The 27,133-nt window shown below is 43.6% G+C and overlaps 1 protein-coding gene across 1 annotated transcript; it reads right to left on the reverse strand.

Moving 5' to 3' along the window:
• Positions 1-9,609: 9,609 nt before the first annotated feature.
• LOC309963314 (large ribosomal subunit protein uL22-like) lies at positions 9,610-25,840 on the reverse strand (the record flags this gene model as incomplete). Its single annotated transcript, XM_082841605.1, has 2 exons — positions 9,610-10,219; positions 25,604-25,840. 2 exons carry the CDS (start codon positions 25,838-25,840, stop codon positions 9,653-9,655), a joined length of 804 nt encoding a protein of 267 aa, XP_082697731.1. The 3' UTR covers positions 9,610-9,652.
• Positions 25,841-27,133: the final 1,293 nt, after the last annotated feature.

Consider the following 27,133-nt stretch of genomic DNA (forward strand, 5'->3'; position numbering starts at 1 on the left):
GCAAAGAAATTTCTCTCCCAGCTCTACAAGAACTCACTCTACAAGAGTAAGTTCTCTTGGAGCAAAACTGATTATTACCTTACAGAGAAAATTCTTACAGCTGGCATTATGCTGCCCAGGGGCTGCAGAGAGACCAGGTAGCTTGGGAAAGAAACACAGGTAATATGGGTAGCAGCGCCACAGCTGAGGCTCTCATTCAATTGTGAGTTGCATGTTAAAAGACACCATGGGAAAAAAAAGACACTATGGACTTCTGCTATACTTGGACTCTTCTCTTACTTAGATAGTTCTCTTCAACAGAATATGCTTCATTTAGCAACATAGTACCCCAATCAGTTACTAATAGACAGTGGTCAAGAAATGCATGTGTTAAATACATGCTGCAGAGTGCATACAAAATTCAATTAACATTATAATTGTCTCAATATTCTAATATCAATGGGGTTAGTGAGGGGTGGCTGTCACAAAGCAGAGATAACCTTGGTACCCAACACTACAGCCAGAGTGACCATGGTTTGCCCTGTACAGCCCTGGTTTATCACCATTGCTAATAGCAACACTTTTCACTTTCACATGTGTTCCCATTTGAACAACAAATTATAGAGTCACTTTATTTCTGACTCTCTTGTCTGCACAAACTTCGCTGCTTGCCAATTTGCAGATTAAGCTGGGAATCCTGCCACACAGAGAGAAATGAGTGATGAGTATAGATCCCAGTGTCCTCTGATTAGGGAAATCGTAGGGTAAATCAATAGTCAACAGCAACACCACCTCAGATCTCCACCATGAATATCTGAGATTTATATGTTTTTTTCCATTTCTTATTTATTTCTTATACAGGGGCAAATACAGTCATTATCACCACATGACAAATGATGAAGCTGAAATAAAGAAAAGCTAGTTAAAAAGTGTATGATCACCTACTTGATGATGAGCATATCGTAGGTGGGGATAAAAACACTTAAAAAATAAAATACATTATTCTATCCTCAGGGTGTTTAGAATTTATTGTGGGAAAGCATAGGCTAATGGAAAAAAAGTAAGAATAAATGTAGACTGATATTATGCCTAAGTGTTGAAAGAGCTCTCTCAAGGTTACATAATAAATATACCTCAGAGTTAAAAATAGAGGAAGTGGATGGAAAATATTTATCGAGCACATTGTATGGGTCCATATGAGCTAGCTTTAGGTCTGATTTCACTTAATTCTCATTACAAGTCCTATACAGGCAATAAGGATTTCTTTACAGACAAGGCAACACACCTTGAGAGATTAAGTAAGTTGCCTGAGGTCACACAGTACACACACTGGACGCCCTGAAAAAATGTTCTCTCTCCCCTGTACTGTAGGGATTGACCTCATTTCTTATAGCCCAGGTCAGAAATTGGCCAATATCAGGAATCTTATGAGTGTCTAAACTCAGAGGAAATAAATTCAAAATTGTATAAAATATAATATAGAAAAAAACAAGCAAAATAGGAAAATTATATGTGTATACATTTTAACTCTAAATAAATGAAAGAAGACTGCTTCTCCACATTTCCAAAAGCAAATCCCCATGCAGTGGTGTATGATTAGGGAAAGAAAACAAAAAGGGATTGTGTAAAACTACATACTGCTCCAAAAAGTCTTTGTTGAACTGGTCATGATGAATTCTCTATGAAGACCCCCCTACAGAACACAGTACTAATCTCTTCTTGCTGTTCTAACACTGATACAGCAAAACCCCTATTAGGTGCCACCACCACTGTGTGGTAGAGGGCAGCATTGCTGGGTGGTAGATGAAAGCTTCAAAGCATTCAAAACTGAATGTTTGGTCCTGCTACTGATTCCATTCACTCCCAATTTATCAAATACTTTGAAGTCACAAAGTAAGGTACTGGATGAGGAAGCAGAGCCTGGGGAGACAGTAAAACACAATTCAGGACCTCAAGTACATTATAACCCGGTGGGAAAGTGGACAAATATATTTACAAGATTACAAATCATACATGATGAGCCAAAGTGAAGTAAAAATAAAGAGCTAGGAAGACACTAGTGTCAAGTGATGATTAATCCTAATCGCCCTTTCCCTCCCACAGGTAAACTTCAACTTCTTTATCGTTAAAAAGGGGTCCGTACAAATACCTTTTGGTATCACTTATATGTGGAATCATCGAACTCCTAAAGTGGTTGCCAGGTGCTGGGGTGGGGGTGGAGGGGGAAATAGGGAGAGGTTGATAAAATAAACAAACTAGCCTTACAAGATGAGTAAGAGTTGGGGATCTCATGCATAACACGGTAAATACCGCTGACAACACTGTATAGTGTCACTGAAATTTGCTAAGAGAGAACTTGTTCTCACAAGATAAAAGGGTAACAATGGGAGGCAATGGATGTGTTCATTAACTTGATGGGGAAAATTCTTTCACATTGTGTGTGACACACATATATATATATGGATTATATATATAATCAATATGTTGCACACTTTAAATATCTTACAATTTCATTTGTCAATCATACTTCAATAAGGCTAGAAAAAAAAGTGGGGGGGGGGGCGGCAGTTTCTTAATACCTTCTAGAACTTCCTCGCTGGGTCGCCATAAGAATGTAATTTTTTAAACATAAAATTGTCGAAAAAGTGCTTTGAAAACTGCGTGGTTGGATGTTGTTCATTTCTGCTTTAGATATTCTGCTGATCTCTTTTGTCCCCGAAAAGAGAACAAAGAAAGTTGGAATTTATATAGATGAACATGTTCCTAACTGTTCCATGAAATGTTATTTCCAAGAGGTGTTAATAGGAGATGTTTCTTTAAAAAAAAAAAAGGCAGAGGTGGTTCCAACGTTAGCAACATTGTGTACTGATTGTGGTCTCCAGACGGCCCCCCTTTGCCCCTGGCCCCTGGAGTTTAGGCTTCTAAATACTGCTCTGTAATGAGGTTTTCACTCTGGCCCCAATGAATGAGCATGATGGTTCCATCCGGTTAAAACATGCTGACAGTATGTTTTACAAACATTAGGTGTATACTAACGTGATGTTTGAATTTAAGGGTGTGGTTTGGTTTTTGTTGTTGTTGGGATTTTGCTTGCTTGTTTTTTGATGTCCCTTAGAGAACTGTGGGCCATGCGAGCGTACGCACCCTAGCTTGCGTAAGCTTGCCTGTTTCCACTAGGAGCCCTGACTCTACCGGTTAGTTCTCCCAAAAGGATGAATCTTCCGGCCCTTTGTCAGGGGCAGCCTGAGGTCCCATGCTGCTCTCCCACTCCAACCCCTGGAACATGACATCACAATCGCTGTCCCCACTCTGCTCCCAATGAAGTGCATTAAATGTACACGATGATGTGTACCCGGCACCCTGCTCAGAGCTCTGAAAGCCCTAAGCTTTCCCTCTCCCGAGCCCAGACCCTCCCCCTCCCCTCAGTGGATTCAGGGGGGCTAGAGGCAGCCACAAAGCTGCCTGGAGTGTTATTCCTGTCCAGTGAGCCCGAATTCTCTGAGAAAGTCCCACTCAGTTGACAGAAAAGCCCCTGCGCATGGTTCCCACTTCGGAACTAGAGATTAGTACTTAAGCAGACAAGTTAACCGACACATCTGAGCCTCTTTGCAAAGTCACAGCACGCAGCCACACGGCTCTGTCCCTGAGAAGTCCTACAGCAAGGCACCTGTTTGCTTTTCCTTACTCTAGTTGCCCAAACTATTTGGAGCCCAGGAAACTTTTTGGCAACCTGCCTTTCTGGGTATGTATTGCTATAAACTGACAAAATCTCTGGAGGATGTGGAATAAACGCACAAGGCGGGATCTTCTGGGTGAGCTCTGATTTCAGCTTTCAGTTGTGTCAGAACAGATGGGCCAAGAAACCCTTCGCCTGTGTCTGCGAGCCAGTCCGGGAATAAGAGGTGGATGGAGCAGGTGCAGAAGAATCTGGAAGAAGGCAGAAGCCAGGGTGTGAGGCCAGAAATGAAACCAAGCGGGGACCCCGTGGGGTTCCCGGGCATGGAAGCCTTTTCATCCCCCGTTTCTCGTAGGCAAGACTCCAGCCTCCATGACCTTCCCTGAGTTCCAAAGGGCAGATTCAAACAGTTGCTAATCCACAGAGGAGCAGCTAAGAATCCACCTGAGGCGAGATTAAAGGGACCAGAGAAGCTCATCAAGATTGGGAGACCAAGCACCTGAGACCCTGCACACACCCTAATTCTCTCAGCAGCCCCACCCTTGAAGTATTGCTATAAAACTCCTCGTCACATCCTCCCGGCTTGGGACACTTAGTTTCTTGAGGCAGGAGCCCTCTGTGTCCCCCTTTGCCTGGCAAACTAATAAGGCTGTGCTTTTGCACTTCACCCCAAACTCTCCCCACAATTCAGTTCTTGGCGCCGGTGTCCAGAGAAGCTGAGCTTTTGGCATCAGAAGGAACGGCGTGCAATCTGCCCTCCTGGCGCCACCCCGCCCTCCTGAGCCCCCCTCCAGCCTCCAGCTCGAGCCTCTGAGGAGGGAGAGCGGAGTCCAGCTCAGGAAGCCGAGGCCTGGAGGCTGCTGGCACACTGAGCACAGTGAAGGCTGCTGGGGGCGCAGAGCGATCCTGCATCCAGGAGAGAACTATTCTTTCCACCTCATCCCCCGACCCTATTTTCTACCACAAACTGCAGCACAAGTCTGGCCCCTGAGCCCAGGGGAGCTGCCTTCTCAGGAGTGGGCAGCAGAGGGACAGGCAAGGGCCCGGGCAGGGGGTCCAAGGGAGAAGAATGGCCTGGCTTGTGCCCAGGAGGGACACCACAACCCCTGACAATGATGCGCAGACTCTCCGTAATGGGGAGTGGTGTTAAGGTCTTCTGGGCGCTCTGACGATAGAGCGCTATCCTTGGGGCCTTACCGTGCCCGTAATCCCACCCAGAGACTAAAGCTCTCCAGGCCTCTTTTGCATATCAACGAACCTTCTAGTTTCCTCCTCCTCTTTTTCCCCAGGCCACACTTCCCCACCCGCCCCGTCCCTCTGGAGCGATCAGCTCCAAGAAGGGTGTAGCTGGACTGCGGGGGCCTTTCGTGTATTTTATTCAAGCGATGCAGTGGAGGGTGGTGTCGAGGCCCCCCATGGGGTTACTGGATGGTGAAATGGGCCTGTAAAACAAACGGTCAGACTTGGGTTGGGGGTTTTGCTAGTAAAGGGAGTTCCCGTTGTCTTAAATCATCCGGATTGTTTACCGCAGAAGGCAGCCGTTTAATCTGAAACACAGACAGAAATAACTGCAGCCGTGCATCTCGGCAGGTTTTCGCTGAACCCAACTTTTACATTCTGAGCACTGTAAGTACGGAGTAGCCTGGATGGCTCGAAGCCAAAGGGTAATGTTTCCTTTCGCTGTTGTTGAGAAAGGCATTCAGGAAAACAATTGAGCACAATAAGGGCTTTCCTGTTCCGTTGGGCAGGCAGGCGTGTGACCCACCCAGCAAATGTGGAGTGAGTCATCCTAGCTTCTTCCTCCCTTGTCAAAGGCTCTCTGAGGCCAGCTACACGAGATGAGCATCTTCAAATCCACTTCTCCTACCTCTCCAGGCACCGGGGATTTCCTCGATAACCAGGGTCGATGTCTATGCAGGGAAATGTCACCAACATATTTTGGTTGGGAAAGGCCTTGGCCCTGCGTTTCCCTGCAGCCAGAAGTCAGTTCTGCAAGCTCTCTTGCAGAATCCCACTGGGGTTGCTCCAAGAAGATTCAAAATGCCTAAATTGCATGGGATTTTCATTACGTGGGTACACAAACTCTACCTCATGTGCTAACTAACACGTACTTGGCTAGTTGCGTGCCAGCCAATTGTAGCTGCCCACGGAGGGCAAAGAGCTGACAGAGCTCAAATAAAAGCAGCTGTATACAGAATTAATTAAAATAAGACCACTCCGTACAATGTATTATGACCTTTAATTTTCCAAGCAATGCAACTGAAATACTAAGAGTTGCACTGACATGTCCTGGATGTATGAAAAGAAGCCTGGAGAGATATGGGATGGTCAACAGTCGGTTGGTAGTGGGAAAGGCAGCTCGCTCTCTCTCTCTCTTTTCTCTCATTCTTTCTCCACCTTCTTTCTTCCTCTCTCTTTCCCCTGCCTCTAGAATTATGGTAAAATATTCTTCCATGAATGGAATCTAAAGTCTAAAAGATCTTTCAGAGTATAATCCAATAGAGATGGTAAACTTGACATCATTTCCCATACTCTGTCCTACGAGTCAACACTCAGTGTTCCTCAGCCAAAAGTTAAACCAATTGATATTGTTTTAAAGGCTTACAGGACACGCCACCCCAAAATATGCCACTTTGGTATACTGATTATTTTGTAGGCACTTGAAAACAGCAAATGCAGCAAGGGACTTTCTCTGAACTTCCCTTATCTGACTAAAGACAGATCCTCCAAAAGGAACTGAATTGTTGTAAATTCCTTCCCTTGGAGTTTCATCAACCACGGAAGACTGATTTATCACAGGAGGGGAGACTAGCAGTTGACACCACACCCAGACAAACTTTGTCACAAACTATCATAACTCCCATCTATTCTTCTAGGACCTCCAACTTTCCCGAAAAATCATTGAGATGGTATTGAAGCCTGAATTATAAGCCACCTCTTTGACTCATTTTTTTCCTGGGCACCTCCCATGTCTACATGAGGTCTACATGTTAATAAATATATTTGTTTTTCTCTTATTAATCTGTCTTTTACTACAGAGGTCTCAACTAAGAACTCAGAAGTGTAGAGGGAAACTTGTTTTTCCTCCCCTACTGTTATAAGCATCCACCTTGCCTTTGCAAAAGGAGCTGCCACTCATTGCTCATGTTTTGATAAAATAAGATGCAGAAAAGAAATTCTTTAGTACTTTATTTAATATTATATAGTATTTTGAAATGGCTATGAGTTTCAAGTCTAACAAAACCATACTTGGGCCCCATCTCTTCCATTTCCTAGCTATGCTACCTGGACATTTGACTTCTCTGTGCCTCAATTTCCTCATCTGAAAATAGGGATAATAATAGTGCCTACCTCACAGGGTTGTTGTGAGGATTAAATAAGATGATTAATATGGATTATTTAGTGTCTTGCCCAGTACTCAGTAAATGTAATTACTACTAATCATCGTCATCGTCATCATCTAATCAAATTGTCATTGGATTAACTTTTTTCATTGGAAGTCTAATAAGCTGGGCTTGGCTAAGCTGAAAGCATAATGTCACCCCTTAGGAAGGTACAGCCTCTCTCTTGTGCCAAAATAAAGTTAGCCTCTTAAAAGGAAGATGTTTCTGATGAAGGATAGGAATGATTTGTCAGTTGAAGAGTAGTATCTTTTTTCAATCAAATAGAAGATATTTTTTAAATGTGCACATGGCAGGGCGGCAAAGCCACTAGATTTCTCCAAAAATTTGGTGATCCGTTTAATTGAGACATAGTTCCTAGAAATTTACACATGTGGTCCACCAGAACCTTCAACTAAACAAATCAGGTAAGTGAAAATATTCATTTGTGTTACACTAAAGCATCTGCCAGATTGGTACGCTAACTGGATTACGTTTATAATTAGAGGACTATCTGGAATACACCTCTTCACTCAGTATGAAGGAATCTAAAAATAAAAGTTGTTCCCCCAAACACATTCAAAAATCCATTCTTGTAGGTCGTTTGTACATCTCGACCAGTCAATAAGAAAACTTATGTTAAACCGAGCTGTTCTGAAGAACCTCAGGAGGACATTAAGCTGGAGCAGACCTCATTTCTGAATCACAATCTACATCCCTAAGAGAGACTCAGCTCTGATCTCAAGAGTTTCATGAAAGAAAACATTGCTACAAAGCCAATGAACTCCAAACTTGAGCAAGATTTTGGCCGTGTGGCCAGAAAATTCAGTACAATTCTGGTTAACATACCCAACATTTTTACCAATGGTCTTCTTGGTGGGAACAGTTGATTTTCAGCTCAGTCAGGTCTTTTGGAAACTGAACCACAGGAATAGCACAGCTGCTGAGTAAATCAGATACATCCTGTGGTTTGCACTTCAAAGGTAGCCACAGATTCTTAAGGTATGATTCATAGTCATCAAAATCTATGAATCTCCTCTGAAATTGTTCTTTCACTACCACTAAATAGCTGTGTAATTCTTCAAATCTGTGACCCCATTGAAGTCAAGGAAATTTGGCAGGAGACTATGAATGCAATAGGAAATGAGTAGAGTTGTCACCTACTTAGGCCACTTGGCCTGCTAAAACCTGCATTTACTTGAACAAGAATAAGAAGGAAGCCAGGGCCCATGCTTTCTTAAACCCTTAGGGGGTCCATGGAATACCTAATTAAACAAATATTCAAAGCCTAGTGTCTTATGTCATTCAGGAGTCTATGTTAAAATTTGAAGGTTCTACCAAATGACTAAACTCTATTCTATATACATATGTCAGTTTTGAGAGTGTAGGAGCTAAGCTATATCAGAAGAATGTTAGGCAGAAGAAACCTATTAACTTCAGCAGCAGAAATATCCTATTAATTCTTTGTTCCAAACAGGGAGTTACAAAATGCTCAGAGAGTCCATATCAGTAATTGTACTCCAGGTATAAAGTGATAACTGTATCCATTAGTTTCTACTATATAACAAACCACTCCAGAACTTAGCAGCTTAAAACAATGGCCATTTATTTAGGTCACATTTCTGCAGGTGGGTAACTGGGGCTGTGATCAGTGATCCACTCGGTGGCTCTTCTGGTCTCAGTTGGGATCGTTAATGCATTTATGGTTGGCTACTAGGCCAGTTGAGCTAGACTAGTCTAGAATGGTCTCAATGGAAATGACTTATCTCTATTCCACATAATCTCTTGTCCTCCAACAGGCTAGCCTGGGCTTGTTCATAAATGATCCGGCCAGGGTTCTGAGAGTATGGAAATACGCAAGACCTCCTGGAGCCTGAGCTCAGAACTATCACTGATACCTGCACTGCATTTCGTTGCCAAAGCAAATTACTAGCCCACCCTAGACTCAAGTAGTGGGGAAATAAACCCCACTTATCGATGAGAAGAGTTTCAAAGTCAAATCACAAGCATGAAAAACTGGCCATTTTTGCAATCTACCCACAACCTCTCACACGTGTGTTCCTTAATTCCAGAGCCACTAAACCCAACAGGAGAGGGGTAAGTGGCAGCATGGGCTGAGGAAAGCATCCCTACGTGGCATCAGTCAGAGCTCAGCAGCAAGGATGCCTGATGCTCCTCCATGGCAACCCCTCCCACCTTTTGGTACTCCTGAGACAGGGGACAGTCACTTTAACACGAGTAGCAGACAACAAGGCAGCTGCCCCAAGTAATTTTGTACACAGTACAGCTCAACTTTGTGTTTCTGGGCAAAAAAGAATGGAAGTGGAGGTTTGAAGGAAAGCACAGGTGGAATGCCCAGCACTGTGAAAGCCAGAGGAAAAGCCCAGGAATTCTGAGAAATGAGGATTAGAGGCCCTCCAGGGAACCGGGATTTTCTTTCATGCTTGGTATCACCTAAAACTACTGTGACAGTTAATTTTATATGTCAAATTAACTGGACCACAGGGTACCCAGCTATGTGATCAAACATTGTTCTGGGTGTTTCTATGAGGGTGGTTTTGGATAAGTTTAACATTTTTTTTTTTTTACTTTTATTTGCATTTATTTTTTGCAGCATTTATTCCCGGGCCATAAGTTTTTGTTTCTTCAATTTCTTCTGGGATATCTTTTTCTTCTGGGCAACCTCCTCTTCTGGTTTAGGAACAATCTGTTCTTTTTCAGTAAGGATCATCTCAATGTGGCACAGAGAGCTCATGTATGGGTTGATCCGACCATGAGCTCTATAAGTCCTGCGCTGCATCTTGGGGGTTCTGTTCACCTGGATGTGCTCAATGACCAGAGAATCTACATCTAAGCCCTTAAGTTCAGCATTACTCTCTGCATTTTTGAGCACGTGCAGTAAAAATTCAGCACGCTTTTTGGGCCACCGACCCTGCGTCCAGCCCCGCTGTGTGGCCTGGGCACACCTACCAACTCCACCATTGTAACGACGGAATGGCACACACGGCTTCTTTAAAGTGACATCCTTCAGATACTTGGTGGCTTTTCGGATGTGCACACCCTTAATGGCCTGGGCAGTTTCACGAGTGTTCTTAAAGTGAACACGAAGATTTGAACCTCTCAACTTGCATGACGGTCTATGTACTAAACGCTGCCCGCAGCTGCTCAGAGAGTAGTTGTTTTCCTGATGAACCCAAAGGTGTCCTAAGAAATGCCATCATCGCAGCCATCCTTCTATCCACTGTTTCTTCCCGTGTGGAACTACCAGTGACTACAGCAGTGCTGACACTAGACTAGTGACACGGACATCATTCCTTTTGCCCTCTCAGGCCCTTAACATTTAAACCGATAGGCTGAGTATAGCAGATTGCCCTCCCTAATGTGGGCTGCATCTAATAAGTTGAAGGCCTAAATAGAGCAAAAGGCTGACCCTTCCCCAAATTCCTCCTTTGAGTCGGCACATGTATTTTTCTCCCGCCTTGGAATTCAAACTAAAACACCAGTTCTCCCTGGCTCTCAAGCCTGTTGGCCTTTGGAACTAGACTATGTCTCTCCTGGGTATCCAGCTTGCTAACTGCAGATCTTGGGACTCCATAATCATATGAACCAATTCCTTAAAATAGATCATATATTATATGATATGATTACATGAAATATATATGTAGGGTTTTTTTCTATTTCTGTGAAGACCCTGACTAATGCACTACTTAATGGGATACTGTGCCAGGCACAAGGACAAAGTACTCGATGCATGGCAGAGGTAAATGGTCCATCCCCAGGCATGCCATCCCTTGATTTTTGTTTCAGCATCACCAAACAATTCTAGTCATCGAGGGAAGAACAGAAACCTTAAACTGATAAAACCCTAGTGTCATCAGTGTCATAGTCTCGTTACCGTCGATCGTTGCTGCAGTTGTCACTTTTTATTTGGTTTGGCTGCTTTTGCTTTGTTTTGTTTTCGCCTGACATGATGAAGCAGCTCACATTCTAGCATGAATCATGTGCCCACTCCATCTATCAGCAAACATGCCCTATGTGGGCAATATCTCTGGGAATCTTCCAGAAATCCCATCCACAAGAGCTAGTGTGCAGAGAAGCTCTATCCTTGGAACCCGACAGCAGATATGCTAGTAGAAATCCGTGTTGACCAATCTCTTTCCTAGTTTGCTCAAGCTTCCCTCACAGTGACCAGAAGGTATGCACAGATGCCAGAGAAACACATTAGTGGAGAAATACATTTCAGTGGTGGACTTCGGCTTTTTATGGGGACGGCTTTGCGATTTTTCAGCATCGCTCGGCTGAACTACAGACCGCAGAATTCCCTTTCTGGTCTGTTCTGGTTAGCGTGGACTACAAAGGCTACCCTCTCTCCTGGGAGTTAGAGAAGGGAGGGAAGCAGAAGCCGAGTGGTAGCACATGCACACCTTCTCCCAGTGAGTCAGTCAGGCACCAGTATTACTTACTAGGTCCTGCTGTGAAAGAAGTTTGCAGATGAAATTAAGGTCCCTAATCAGCTGACTGTAAGTTAAACAATAGGGAGACCATCCTAGCAGGCCTGACTTAAACATCTGGAAGCCCTTTAAAAGAGGGATGAGCCTTTCCCTTCCCCCGTCCCCACCCTCTGAGTCCAGAGACTCCAAGTTTCAGTTCATGCTTCTGGGATTCTGAACGCTCATCATCTTCCCTTCTTGACTGCCTACCCCACAGACTCCTAGTTTCCTTCGTCCATCCCCGTGATTGCATAAACCAATCCCTTGTGATAACCTCTGATTGAACCCTGACACACAGTTATCATCAGAAAACAAGAAGAATATATTCAAGTTTACCATTTGGATTTTCCACAAAGAGATGAGGGGCTACAAAGTAGCCTGTGGGGAAAGCACAGACTCAGGTACCAAAGGACCTGGACCTTCTCCCTGCATCTCCCTTCACCAGCCAAGCAAGAGGGGCAGCTAATTCTCCTAAGCTCGTTGAGCACTGTTTCTGTATCTGCAAAACAGTGTTAATACTAAGTCAAGCCTACCTGTTTCACAGGGCTGTTTGAAACATCAAAGGAGAAAATGTATATGGAAACACTTTGTAGCCTGCCAAACAAATGAGAGATGTTTAGTTTTAAAACCACCTAGCCTAACATTTTTAATTAAGGGAGGCAGAGAGTGAAAGACTAAAGATTTACTACATGCCTACTGTGTACAGGAAATGTGGCTACTGCTCCGTGCTATCCTCTTGACCTTCCTGTGAGGCAGGCAGTATGTGCCCCACATCAGAGATGAGGAAATGCAGGTGCAGAGAGGTTGACCAGCTTGCCTGGACCACAAGATAGATCTGGAGTCCAGTGTGAAACTGGTTGTATGACACCAAAGTGCGGGCTCTGTCTGTAACACCAGGATCGCCTCCTTTACAAAACAAAAGATGATCGTTTCCTGTGATACTGTGAAATACATTCTACCTGAAGGAAGACTTTTCGAGACATACTTTCAGTATATCCACTATTCTTTGGGACCTCCTAACTTTAACTGAGGAGCAAACAGAATCCATTTTCATTAGTGTAGACGTTGTTTCATCTGATAGGCTCTGTGTCACAACACTGGAGACATCAATAAAAGAGAAAACCTCTTCTGCTTCTTTGCCAACCAGCAAATGTTCTTTCCTTAATTTACAATAAAACGATGACTGCAGAATAATGAAAATAAAACTTCACTATTTACTTATTTTGATGGCTCCAGTCTTTTCACTGTTGTGGCCCCTCGCGTTGCGGGGCACAGGCTCCGGACGCGCAGGCTCAGCGGCCATGGCTCACGGGCCCAGCCGCTCCGCGGCATGTGGGATCTTCCCGGACCAGGGCACAAACCCGCGTCCCCTGCATCGGCAGGCGGACTCTCAACCACTGCACCACCAGGGAAGCCCCCAGTCTTTACTAAATACTCAGAAAGAACATTTCCCTCTGTTTGCGCCCACAGGGAAATGACTGTGGTTGGAGGTTAAAGTTATTCAACAAAGAAAAAGACAATTTTGTAAATGTACCTTTTCCTCAAAAATGTAAAGCAGCCAGGGTAATTCGCCCGTTAGGCATTTTCTGAGAGTTAATGATCAATTATGTGAAAAGTCCTTGAGACTGTTAGTTAGTAAAATGGTGAGGAAGGGCCTTCCACGAGGCACTCGCGATTTGGAGACATTGGATACGCACTGATGGAACCCAAAATAAGCCAAATATATATTCATAGTAGATCAAGCTTATTTCAGATCAGTGCATTACATGTAAAGTTAATTCCACTCAAATTAACTTTCAAAATATAGGAAGGAGAAAAAAACCACAGCATTTATTAAATACTCACCAAATATTATGCTTGGCATTTTGAATCATTTTGCTCTTAATTCTCACAAGATTTTGCCTTAGTATTTATTAACCTCACTTTAATGATGAGAAACTGACAGTCTGAGGGGTGACAGCCACAGCTGGTGAGAGCAGAGCTAGGGTTCATCTCCAGTTCAAGCCAAGGGACTCGCAATTTCTATTTTTTGCAATTCCGTAGCCTCTAGTTTAAATGAGCACAGTTTATTTTTATAATTTTAAAAAGAGTTCTATTTCTATAAATAAATTAAAGGCGTCAACCTTACCACCTTGACCCAAAACCAAAATAGAACCCCATGTACAAAAATTCAATCAATGCTCTTTAAGTCTTTGTGAAGCTAATTAATCACTTTAAGTCTTTGTGAAGCTAATTAATTAATGGTTTAAATTCTCATTACTTCTTAGATAGGGGCTGGAGAGTGTTAGTTGTTTCTTATTTCAGGGGCTTCTCCTAGTGCAATCCCCGAGGGCGGGGATCATGTCTTACCTGTTTATTCTATATTGGATATTACACTTGGAGCTTAGCACACGGAGGGTGACAGCAGATTAGTGAACGCGCGACAATTATTTGTGACGGAATGCAATCTCATATAAGTCCAGTGCTTTAAAATTTACCGCCACTTTCACTAATCCCATTGCTTGTGATTACCATGACAACCCTGCAGGTGAGTTAGGGCTGATGATTCTTAGCCCCGCTTTATGGATAAGGAAACTGAAACTCAAAATAAATTGAGTAATCTGCTCAGTCACAGAGCTACTAATGTCGCCTGTTGGGTTTGGCCACAGCCGGATTTCTTGAGTACAGTGACCAAAGTTTCTGTACCACTAAAGATACTCCATCGTTAAGAAATACCAATTTTTGTTAATGTTTGAAAAATTAGGTCTCTTATTTAAATAAAACACTGAAAAGAACAGACCCAGATGATTCCAATCTACCAGTTACAGCTTGAGGTCACAAGTTTATTTGAAGTGTTTATATGTGGTCTTATCACACTGACCATCTTATAAACCAGACCAGCGGTTACCAACCATGATATTGGGTCACCACGGTACTGAGGGGTCTAAGAGCAGTACCTGAGCACAGACAGCTCCCCAGGGCGCTGCCATTACCTACAGGAAGGTGAGTCCTGAGCAGTGTCAGTGGCAAAACAACAGTGGGGAACCAATGACCTACAATGAATATCAAAGGGCCAAAGCAAACAAACAAAGGCCAGAACTATAAAGATCGGGTCGATTTGGTTAGCTATGTATTGACACAGTCACTTTTGAGATTTTTATATTTAGGTTATAAATTGGATAATTTTTAAGAAAAACTGTTATGTGCTTGTATAACATTAGGTTTGGAGAACTACATCCACAGCAAAAGTAAAGCAAGCCAAAAAATAAATGTGTGACTCTGTGCGTGCATGTGTGTGTGTGTGTGTGTGTGTGTGTGTGGTGTGTTATGATATGAAGTTAATTGAAATTAAAATGTTTTAAGGGATTTATTTGCAGTTGAGCTCTCCCAATGTGTGAAAAGCAACACATTTTATTCTCAATTATCCACGGTCTTATTTACTCTCCACAAATACTTGAGGGGCATGACTAAGCCGAGTTATGCATTAGTCAACACTCTTCAGCAGTATCTCTTGAACTTTTTTACCTCAGTCTAATCCCTGGTCATAGCCTCTGGGAAATCCAACACTATGTAGAAAGGGCCTTTTGCTGTATGGTCATATATAGAAGAACCTATCACCCAAAAGTCATGGGATATGTTGCTGACTCAACCTAAAGAAGGATTTCAGGTTGGGTCAGCAACATAGCCCAGGAGCGGAGGCCGCCAAAGCTTCCCCTTACGGCCGGGTCACAGCAAGTTTACAGAGGAGACCAGATGGATACCTGTGATGCCTGCTGGAACTCACTCCAAAACCAACATCTATAAAAAGAAACATCTCTTCAATCTCCCCTTCCAATCAGCAAACCCGTGTGTTTTCCTAGCAGGAAATAGAGAAGAAACCACTTTTCCTCCTCCCTCTGGCTTCTCTTGGGAAAAAAGCCAACTTCCAAATATTCAGGGAGATTCTGTATCTTTTGTTTTAGTAAGAGTCAGGTATGTTCATTTGGCAACGTAAACACCTCTTTAAGTGCTCCTACAAGTGGGAAATGGGGGTATAATCGTCCCTGGTTTCCAGGAACTGGTGTTGTTACCTTTGAATCAGGTTGTAAACAGATAGTCTGTTCTTAACCTGAGCACCATTTTGAGACCACCAGGTAATGTTACACCTAAATGGAGGTATTTTGCATATATCTACATCCCCAGCTCCCCTACACCAGCCTGGGGGTTAAAATATCATCACAAGACAGCAGTGGTTGTGTTTCCTTGACTGTCACCTCCTCTGACGTTACGTTCAACCCCCCTCAAAGTCCTGCCCCCCCATTAGTATGAGCACCCCAGGGATGACCTCCTGTGTACCATGGAAAAGCTTCTCTGCCCACCTCAGTGTGACCATCTTTTACCAGGTCTCCATGAGGCCTCTGTTACCACATCACTCGCCTGCTCTGGCCTCACTACAAAAATCTGCCCTCTCTGATGAAGCATATGTTCTCTGCATTATTCTCAAAGTTGTTGGTTAGTCCCCAGCTACCCGTTGTTTCTCCCAGCCCCCAGCCCCTCCCCAGGTAGTGGCACTGGTCAGTTTAGGAGTCCATGGGTATATGAGTTCATGTAGGCTGGCAAGTCCAAAATCGGCAGGGCAAGCCCATCAGCTTATAGACCCAGGGAAGAGTTTATGTTGCAGGTCAAGTCCAAAGGTAGTGTGCTGCCAGGATACCCTCTTTGGGGAAAAGGTCAGTCTTTCTTCTCTTAAGATCTTCAGCTGATTGGATGAGGCCCACCCACATTATGGAAGGTAATGTGCTTTACTCAAAACCTACTGATTTAAATATTAACCTCATCTAAAAAATACCTTCACAGAAACATCTAGGATAAAATTTGACCAGCTATCTGGGTACCATGGCCCAGCCAGTAGACACATAAAATCATAATGCCCTCTTCCTCTTTTGTTTCATACCCTGGTGGCTCTCCTTGGTGTTCCACCTTCCTTTTTGTTCTCAAACTCCCAGGATACATGTAGCAACGTCTAGAGACATTTTTGGCTGTCACAACTGAGGGGGAGGTGAGGGGCGGACTAATGGCATCTAGTGGGTGGAGGCCAGGGATGCTGCAAAACATCTTACAATGCATGGGACAGCCTCCAACAACAGAGAATTTTCCGGTCCCGAATGACAATAATAGCACTGCGGTTGAGAAACTCTGCTCTAAATGACCAGTTCACTTCCTGTCTCGCTAACCCTGTTCATTATGCTTCAGTCACTCTGGCCTCCTTTCAGGTTACAGAACAAGCCAATTCCTTCCCTCCTCGGGGCCTTTGCAACTGTTCTTCCCACTGTCGGAAACACCCTGCTCCTCGCATGGCTGCTTCCTCGCCATCTTTCGGGTTTAACCAAAACACCCTGCCCCCACAAGCCCCTAATTCCTCTCCATTCCATTAATCTGATGATGTCCTCATCACCAGCTGGCACTGTTTGGTTTACCTGGTTCAGCGATGGTCTTAGCACCTTGAATCCAGCTGGGATGGGTACCTATCGCTATATCCCAGGGACAAGTGACCCGACTGGCACAAAATAAGCGCTCAACAAATACTTGTTGGATCAAGGAAGGAAGGAATGTCTTAGACATTTTTAGTGAGTGCAATTCTCTCCCCATGTTTTTGGTTTCACGTCCACCACCAGGTCAGATGTGTCATAAGACCCGTCTCCATGGCAATTGCTTCCATAGACTGACCCTGCCCCCAGGACACGTAGTCACTTTCCATCGAATCTAGAATGTGAGCCCAGATCTTTTCTCAAGGGCATCCCTCTCCCTGGACACAACTTAGTCCCTCATGACAAGATGTCTGAGTGCTGCACTATTAGTTTTCCTAATATGCAAAGACATCCACTTAGATTCAGAGTAGGATCCCTGTAGGTGGAATCTAAAAAAAATGATACAGAGGAACCTATTTACAAAACAGAAATAGACTCACAGACATAGAAAACAAATTTATGGTTACCGAAGGGGAAGGAGGGGAGAGATAAATTAGAAATGTGGGATTAATAGATACACACTACTATATATAAAATAGATAATTAACAAGGACCTACTGTTTAGCACAGGGAACTATTTTCAATATCTTGTAATAACCTATAATGGAAAAGAATCTGAAAAAGAATATATATATATTTGTATAACTGAATCACTTTGCTATACACCTGAAACACTGTAAATCAACTATACATCAACAGAAATAAATAAATAAATAACAAAGTAAGGCACCTAATATAGAAAAAATACCTGATCAGGGTGCTTAAGAAGGACTTGCCCCTAGAAGGGATTAGCATGAGAAAAATTAGCAGGCATAATTAACAATTCCCTTTAAAACACAACCAACTGTACTATTTGTGACCACAGATCCCTCCTCACAGAAATAAAGATCACCTAACCAGGACCAGCTAGGTCTGCACCTCAAACCTACTTAGCCTGGTACTTCTTTTCCCCTTTCCCCCTTCTGTCACAGTCTGACATGTTCTTATGGAGGCAACTAAGACCTTATGGATGCCTCCAAAATGACTCAGCATGTGGTTATTACTGTTTATCTTTGTCCTTTGCCATTTTTCCTGTAAATCCTTATAAATGCCATTTCTCACTGCCTTGCCCCCTTGCGGGAATTCTACATGCTCCTGGAAATGCTTGCTTTGCTTCTGCATTTTCTCACTAGATCCCTCTGTTCTCAGTTCCACCCATGTGGCCTCTGCACGTGGCTGCCAGCCACTGAACTGACCTAACTCTGCCATTTCTAAATCTGCACTCAATGCCCTTCCTGATTAAATATCTATCAAGTGGGCAGGGTAATTATTTCCCTCATCATACCCACTGTTTAGGAAGAGAGCTCCAGATCTATAAGACAGGACAACCAGGGAGACCATCAACAAGGGAGATAGCTCTGGTCCTGGGACTTCCTTGCTTGCTTCTTTCAAAACAACCCTGCCCAAGTGTGGGACGGATTGGCAAGCAGCCTGCCTCTTCAGGTGCAGAATCAGTGGAAGAGCTGCCTGCGTCTTCCTTCTTCACTGCACGGAGGTGACCCATTCCCTCTGGCTCCACCACATCCCAGCTCTCGTTTAGAACACCAGCATAGTTGAAGGCAGTGCCAAGGATGAGTGCCAGCAGCCCACGATCCCCATGATGCTTGTAGAGATGAGGGAGCAGAAGGGCCCTCTGCAGTGTCACTCAATCCACATAGGAAAGAATAGGAACTGTCAGCTTACTCTCTTATCATCTTATTACCAAATTATCTCAGAGTTGAGAAAAAGCAGTAGAAATCACCTAACCCAACTCTCACATTGTCCCGAGGAGGCAACCAAGGCCTGGAATAGGTGAGTGGCACGCCCAGGGCTGCACACTTCAGTTATGGTAAAGCCAAGCCTAGAATCCGATGCTGGTGTATCATCCCGTAACAACTGCCATGGCATCTTTTTTTTTTTTCTGTCCCATATCCCTTCACTTTATAAACTATTTGGTTCCGTTCCATGTGTTTCTGGTGGAGATCAAGCATCTCCGCCTTGCCCCCCACCCTGTCCCCTGGAAATTCTCATTAGTCCAGTGTGTTTGTCAAATAACTCGAGTAGAGATAATGAGAATTCTTTTCAAGAATTGATGGGGGCGGGGAGGGTAAGCTGTGACAAAGTGAGAGAGAGGCATGGACATATATACACTACCAAACGTAAAATAGATAGCTAGTGGGAAGCAGCCGCATAGCACGGGGAGATCAGGTCGGTGCTTTGTGACCACCTAGAGGGGTGGGATAGGGAGGGTGGGAGGGATATGGGAACATATGTGTGTGTGTGTGACTGACTCACTTTGTTATGAAGCAGAAACTAGCACACCATTGTAAAGCAATTATACTCCAATAAAGATGTTAAAAAAAAAAAAAAGAATTGATGGGGACACGTGGATCATGAGAGGGTATTAGGGGAGGCTAAGTGCTATAGCAAACAATACCAAAATCGCAGGGGCTTAAACCACTACGGCGGTGTTTTTCTTACCTAACAACACTCCAATATGGGCTCTTGGCAGGTGACCTTCCATGAAGTGACTCGGGAACCCAGGTTTCCTCCATCCCAGGGCCATGGTGTCCTCACTGAATCCCCTGCAGCCTACTGGCAGCTGGGGAAAGAGTAAGAGAGAGAGTGAAAGTTCACAAGGGACGATGGCGTGTACCACTCTGCCCACCTTCCATGAACCAGAGCCCATCACATGGTCACACCTAACTGCAGGTGAGGCTGGGATAAATAGTCCAGTTGTGTGCCGAGGAGCAAAAGGAAGAGTGGGACAGGTGAACTAGTGCAAGTTACCAGAGGTCCTCTTTCCTACCACGTGGCAAAGAAGCCCGTTGGCGAATTCAAAACACAGCAAAGAAGGGCAAAAGTTGAGAAAAAGAGAGATTTAAGAAAAATTATTTGGGCCTCTGGATAGAGCCCTGTCTGAAATTGGACCAACTCCTATCCAAGAAAGTATTCCCATGTTTACCAATATTCAGAAGAAGAATAATTCCACGGGATGGCAGATAACAAGAATTTTTAAAGCTTCAACAGGTGTCTGGATGGGCCAGCACTCGTGCACCATCCCGAATCTTCTTGGGTCCGCCACTTCCTCCATCCACTGCTCGTAGAGTCCAAGTCCGTGAGGCTTTAACCAGGCTGACATACATGCCAGTTGGCAATGCCTCACTTTGGTCAACAGCCTGGAGCCTCTCACTTCCCACCGCAGAGCATCTCTGACCCCGCAGCACTATGCTCCCATGGGGACTGCCCAGCAATCCTGTAAGTGCAACCCAGAGGAGCAGAGAGTCAATCCATGTGGGTGTCATCCTTGACCAAGGCATTTCAGAAGCCAGTGGATCAATGTTCCCTTTTTCATCTTCTAGGTGGACAATTCTGAGACACATTTGACAGGGCTCCAGTCCCAGGCTGAAACGATGCCTCTCGAGATTCCATCCTCTCTTTCTCAACTTCTCACCCTACTTTCCCATGATTTGGTTTCATTTGCCAGCAGAAAAGGCCCACAGGGTCGAGCACCAGGTGGCCTTCATGGTGGCGACTCAGACTCAGTAACTGACACTTGTGTTGGCTTCGTCTCCTTCCTTCCATCCTCACTCCCCTTTGCTGTCTGGGTTCACAGTCCCTAATAAACTCCCTGCACACAGCCTAGGCAGCCTCTGCCCTTGAGGAAACCTGGGCTAAGACAGTTCCTTTACTGTAGGAGGGAAAAGTAATACAGTAATACAGCGATCCTCCTAGTAGCGGCAGGTTGCAGAACTTCCCAAAGGTATTTAGCTCGGCCACTCTTTTTTTTGTTGTTCTTTCTAGAAGCCTGCGGAATTAAAACAAACTGCCTTTCTATCAATTTTGCTTCTTGATTATAGGCTATCTAATTTTCTAATTGTTTTAAATCCCCAACCAGACCACAGGCTCTGAGGGAGCAGATATTGATCCATCGGTAAGCCCAGCCTGTCACCTCAGCACCTGGCAAAGTTAGACACACAGTAAATACTCAAAACACACTTGCAGTTAGCTTAATAAAATGCTTACAGATTGAAAAAACACTCAAATTTGAACCAATATTTTCAATAATACTTAAATAATCAGAGAAGATTTTCAACTTTTATTCAGCTGGAAGAAGGTGAAATAGTATGTTTTATCTCTAACCCTCTAAAGGCACACTGATTTCTTGCCCCTCCTTCCTTTGCTCTACCGTCCCCTCCTCTCCATTTCCTCTTCTCTCCTTTTGTTTCCCCATTGTTTTTCTTCCTGACCTTGCATTTCTTCCACCATTCTTTATCTCTTCTTCTTTTTTCTCTTGGTTTAAAATTCAGAGGAAAACACTCCAGAGACGGTGAGTCAGTAAATCCAAACTGTGTTGACTCCCATAGAGAAAGCAGTAAGCTACTAAGAATTCCAAAATAGATGTATTTCTTATGGGAAAATCATCACCACGCCTCCTGCTCCCATAGATTACGATGCTAATTTGCCGGCAGCATTCTCCAGTGTTTACAATTATCCTGGGCAAAGGATTTTTTAAAGGGTGTCTTTCCTGCCTCCCAGCCTCCACCTCCCATGAACTCTGCTGTTTGTGGATGGTATTTGCACAACTCAAAGACTGAAACCTCAGTAAGAAAGTAAAAAAGTGTTTAGAAGCAACAATTGATGCTGTGCGCATCTTAGATTTGGGGATGTAGTTCAGGGCAGAGTCCTTGGAAGTTCCTCTATCTTCTCATTTACTGACGGTTAGCAAATTGTGATGATCAACCAAAATCCAAACGTTTGTGCTGTCTCCTGGGGTCCTGAGCAGCAGGAGTTTTCCATATTCGTTCAACTCCTCTTTGATTGTTCACACAGATAAGGAGCTTTGCTATGTGTAACATACGATTTATGTATATCATTATTAGGAGCCGTCGTTTTTTAAGAGATGACTATTTGACTTCATGCCCAGGCCTTTATTTACACCACTGCATTTAACTTTAGTTTCATAAAGATCCTGTGAGATAGGAATTGCTATCCCCACTTTACAGAGACGTTAAGTAACTAGCCGGATATCACACAGCCAGTTCAGTGGCAGAGGTGGAATTCAGACCCATATTCACTTGACTTTATTAAAGCCTGCACTCCCTAAATGAACCTCATGAGAAGAATCAGGGATTTGAAAGCTTAAAGGACAGAATAGCACTGTCTACTGCACACAAGAAATTTTCAGAAATGATTGTTTCTAGGTTTATTATGATTGTTATTATTATTATTACTGCTACTACTGCTGCGGCTGTTGTTACTATTTTTATCATTATACAAGCACTTCTGACCCTTCAAACCTAATTTCCAGGACTTAGAAATACCTGTGGTAGGGACTTCCCTGGAGGTCCAGTGGTAAAGAATCCACCTGCCAATGCAGGGGTCATGGGTTCGATCACAGGTCAGGGAAATAAGATCCCACATGCCGCGGGGCAAATAAGCCCACGCGCCACAACAAACGATCCTACAACTAGACCCGACACAGCCAAGAATAAAATAAATAAATAAAAAATTTTTTAAAAGAGAAATACCCTATGGTATTAAAATTATAAGTAAAATGTTAAATGGCTTAAACTAATAACAGTACGTAAGATGACAAACCAATAAACACATTAGCAAAATGCAGAATAAATTTATGAATTTAAATAACAACTATCTCTAAAGAGCTCACAGTTATTCATGGAATTTCACCTCCTTAATTAATTTTTACATGAGTTATCTATAGATAAGAAATATAGATTGACATATATACACTAATATGTATAAAATGGATAACTAATAAGAACCTGCTGTATAAAAAAATAAATAAAATAAAATTCAGAAAAAAGAAATATATTTACTCCCACTGAACAGAAAGTGTTGAAGATGAATAATTGAGTGATTAAGCCATGGTAAAGGCACGCTGGTAAAAGCTGGGGACAAGTGTTTCTTCTTGTGCAAATCAAAGACCATATTCCAGCTTCATGACCGACATCCCAAGTTAATGTTTACATCAAATTGGCAGGAGGATTGGTAAGGAAGGAAGTCCATCTCAGCAAACTATTAAATGTTGAGTCACTTTACCTAGAAAGACTGTGTAATTTCCCTTCCCTAAAAGTGCAGACAACTTCCAACTTACAAATAATCTGCTTTCCAAAAATGGGTCAGTTGCTTGGTATCCGTCGCTCAGAATGCTCTTTCCCACATTTGCATGGTGCGGTCAGGTCCTGGGGCCAGCCCACAGGGGCCGGTCACAGGCTCCATGCAACTGAAGTGCACTGCAGTCACAGAGACCTGCACATCACAGGCGACAGTGGAAAAGTGCCGTTGGGAGGCCAACCAGCGTGGCAGCCCTGACGCCAGGCAGAAGCCACCTTTCACCTCTTCCCTGCTAATCAGGAAATGGCAGCCGAGGCCCACGGGGCCTCTGAGACCTGGGATGGCGGTTCTGGTGGAGAAAAGACCAGAGGGATGGTGAAGGGCTCAATCCGGGATTCCAGATGCCAACAGTTAGGGAAGGCTGGGGATTCTTTAATCCCTGGGGATGCTTCCTATTCTGTGTGGGTTCATCACCCCAGATGCCCAGGACTTATTTCGTCCAAAGGCTTCAGATGGGCTTTCCTCTTCCCCTTGCACATGGAGGAGAGACTCAATTTCCCCATCTTTCTTTAGATTCTCAAAGGACTTTCCTAATGTGTTTTACTGCATCTTATGTTTCTCAAAATGTGAGCCAGAGACACTGAGATGGAAGCTCTAGAATAAGGTATCAGGATGGGCACAGTTAGCTTGAGCCCAGCATAAAAGACCACTCTCTGGTATTGGGTTTCCTGTCATCCATTCCCCCTTCTTTAGGTTACACCCAGGAATCTCCCCTCCGCATTGGGGGGACTATGAATAAAAGTATCTTGCTCTGCCCTGGCCAAGGAGTGGAAATGAGATCCAAGCCAGGCTTAATCCCTCCTGAGACTTGGTTCTTCAGCAGAATGATACAGTACGAGAAAAAAAAAAAAAGTGGCTCCCTGTTAAAATGATCAGAAATTATTTCATTTATGTTGATATTTATTCAATCAATATTACTGAGCACCAATCCAGGAACTAGGGATTCAGGAGTGAACAAATCAGACAAAAATCCCTACCCTCGTGAAGCTTACATTCTAGTTGGGGGTGGGAGGGTTGTCAACCAGTAAAAAGTAAAATAAATAAAATATGTAGCGGTGCAATAAGTACTGTAAAAAAATGTTTTTTAAATCACTGTAAGAAAAATAGTCCAAGGAACGGAGGCAGGGAAAGAAAATGGATGAGGTTGTAATTGCAAACAGCTCTCAATGAGATGACATTTGAGTGAAAACCTGAAGGCAGTGGAGGGCAAACCAGGAGACTCAAAGGAAACAAATGCGAAGTCCTGAGTGGAAGTGAGCAAGGTCAAGGATAAGCAAAGAGGCCAGTGCAGCTGGAGCACAGCAATTGAGCAGAGAGTGGTAGGGAAGAGGTTAGGGCTATTGTGGGGATAGAATTCACAGAGCCTATTGGCTCTGCAGACTATTGGAAATACTTTGGCTTCTCTTCTGAACCTGTCTCAGTCAGCTATTGCTTGGAAAGAAACAAGCGCAGACTCTCTGGGACATGTATAAACATTTCTTTTGCTCACATGCCTACTGGGCAGCTTAGAACCAGCCAAGTCTAGGCTGGGCTCAGCTGGACAGCATGAAGTGGCAGCTTGGGCCTGTGTCTGCTCCACATGTCTCTCATCCTCCTTGAGCAACTGGGCTAGCCACGTCACGTCCTCACAGCCAGGGCAGGGTACAGAGGGCAAGTGGAAACACAAGTTGGGCTTTTTAAGGACCGGGACACTGCACACCTCTCCCCACTTCTATCTACTTGCCCAAAGCAAGTCCATGGCCAGGCCCGAGTCAGAGAATAGGGCAGCATACTTCCCCTCTAATGAGAGGGATTGCAAAGTCATATCGCAAAGGAAGAGATGGAGAATCGGGACCAGTAACTCAGTCTACCAGAGAGCCACTGAAGGTTCTAAGCAGATGAGCGACCTGATCTTTCATTTAACAACATCACTTTGGTTGGTGCGTTAAAAATAGACTGTAGGAAAGCCAGGATGAAATCTGGGAGTCCAATGAGAAACTACGGCACTATTCCATGTGAAACACATTGGGGACATAGCTCAAAGTGATAGCAAAGGCATTACTGAGAAGTGGTTAATCCTGGAAATATTTTGAAACTAGAGTCAAAGTTTCAAACTGATGGACTGACCATGAAACATGATTCAAAGTTTCTGAGTTAAGCAACTGTAAGTATAGCGTTGTTATTTTTCACACAAAAGGGCTGCAGGAGAAGTGAGCTAGGAGAAAGGGAAGCTGGGGAGCCCAGTTGGGGACATGTTAAGTTTGCAATGTCTGGCTAGACATCCAAGTAGAGATGTTAGGTAGGTGGTTGGATATCAGACTGAAGTTCAGGAGAGAAGGCTGGACTGGAAATATAAATTTTAGAGTCATCAGCATGTGGATGGTATATATTTAATTTCTATTGCTCTGTAACAAAATACCACTAACTGAGCAGCTTAAAACAATATCCATTTATTACCTCAGCAATTCCGCAGGTCAGAAGTCCAGACACAGCGTGGCTGAATTCCCTTTTTGGGCTCTCATAGGCTGAAGTTAAGATTTTGGCTGGGGCTGCAGTGAGGCTTTGGTCCTCTTCCAAGCTGGCTTGAGGGCAGAATTCAGCTTCCTGCAACCATAAGACTGAGGTCCCACCTTCTGACTGGCTGGTGCCCAGAGTCACTCTCAGCTCCTGGAGACCCCCACAGCTCCCTGCCATGTGGCCAGTCCTTGCCAGATTTCAGCTTCAAGGTCAGCAAGAGAATCTCTTTCTCATAGAATCCCTCACCCCAGGAAGGGCTCAGCTCTCTTTTAAGAGCTTGGCTGATTAGATCAGACAAACCTAGGATAATCCTCTCTTTTGATGAATTCAAAGTCAACTGATTAGTAACCTGATCCTGGCAGTAATATCCCATCATATTCATAATCTCACCCATACTCAAGGGGAGGGGATTATACAGGACGTGTATACCAGGGTGTGATGGTAAATTTTATGTGTCAACTTGACAGTGCCAAGGGGTACCCAGATAGCTGGTGAAACATTATCTGTGGTATATCTGTGAGAGTGTTTCCAGAAGAGATTAGCACCCGAATGGTAGACTGAGTGAAGATCACCCTCATCGGTGTGAGCAGGCATTATCCAACCTGTAGAGGGCCTGAATAGAACAAAAAGGCTGAGGAAGGGTGAGTTTGCTCTCTCTTGAGCTGGAACATGGGCGCTCCTTGTTTTCCGGCCTTCAGGTTTGGACTAGAAGTGCACCACCGGATTTCCTGGGCCTCCAACTCGCAAACAGCAGATTGTATGACTTCTCAGTTTCCTAATCACGTGAACCAATGTCTCATAATAAATCTCTTTGTGTGTGTGTGTGTGTGTGTGTGTGTGTGTGTATACAGAGGTACTTGTACACTTTGTACAAAGGCACAAAGTACAAAGGTACTTTTGCCATACGCATTTTTGCCACAAGCATTTTCATCACAAACATTTTCACCACATAACTAACTGGCTGTAAGACAATTATGTCATAAAAGATAAAATAACAACAACAAAAAAAGAGGGACATTAAAAAGGACATAATGAAACATGAAAAATAAATAACAAAGTTAAGAAGACTTTACATTTTCACTGCAAAACTAATTGGCCATGAGGCAATTTTGCCAAAAAAAATAAAACCATGAAGAATTCTAAAAGGGACATGCAAAAGGACATAAACATGAAGCATGAGAAATGAATAACATTTTATTGCAAAATATAAAATACATGAATACATTTAAATGCATGTAGATTCATGGCAGTAGTACACAAATAACTAATTTTATCTCGTGGTTGTACCTAAACATTTGTCTTCCAGGTCTTTCATTCATAGTATTTTATACTTTTTTTTTTTGCTTGTTGATTTGTCTCCTCATTTAGCATCACACTTCTCTTTTTTGCCAAAATTTCTTCCTTCATCAAGAGAGGTATCAGTTTCTAGATACTAGGATGCATATCTGTACATGAAGCTTTGTATTGTCT

The sequence above is a fragment of the Leucopleurus acutus genome (genome assembly GCF_964270905.1).
Source record: "Leucopleurus acutus genome assembly, chromosome: 6".
In the NCBI taxonomy this organism is placed as follows: Eukaryota; Metazoa; Chordata; class Mammalia; order Artiodactyla; family Delphinidae; genus Leucopleurus; species Leucopleurus acutus.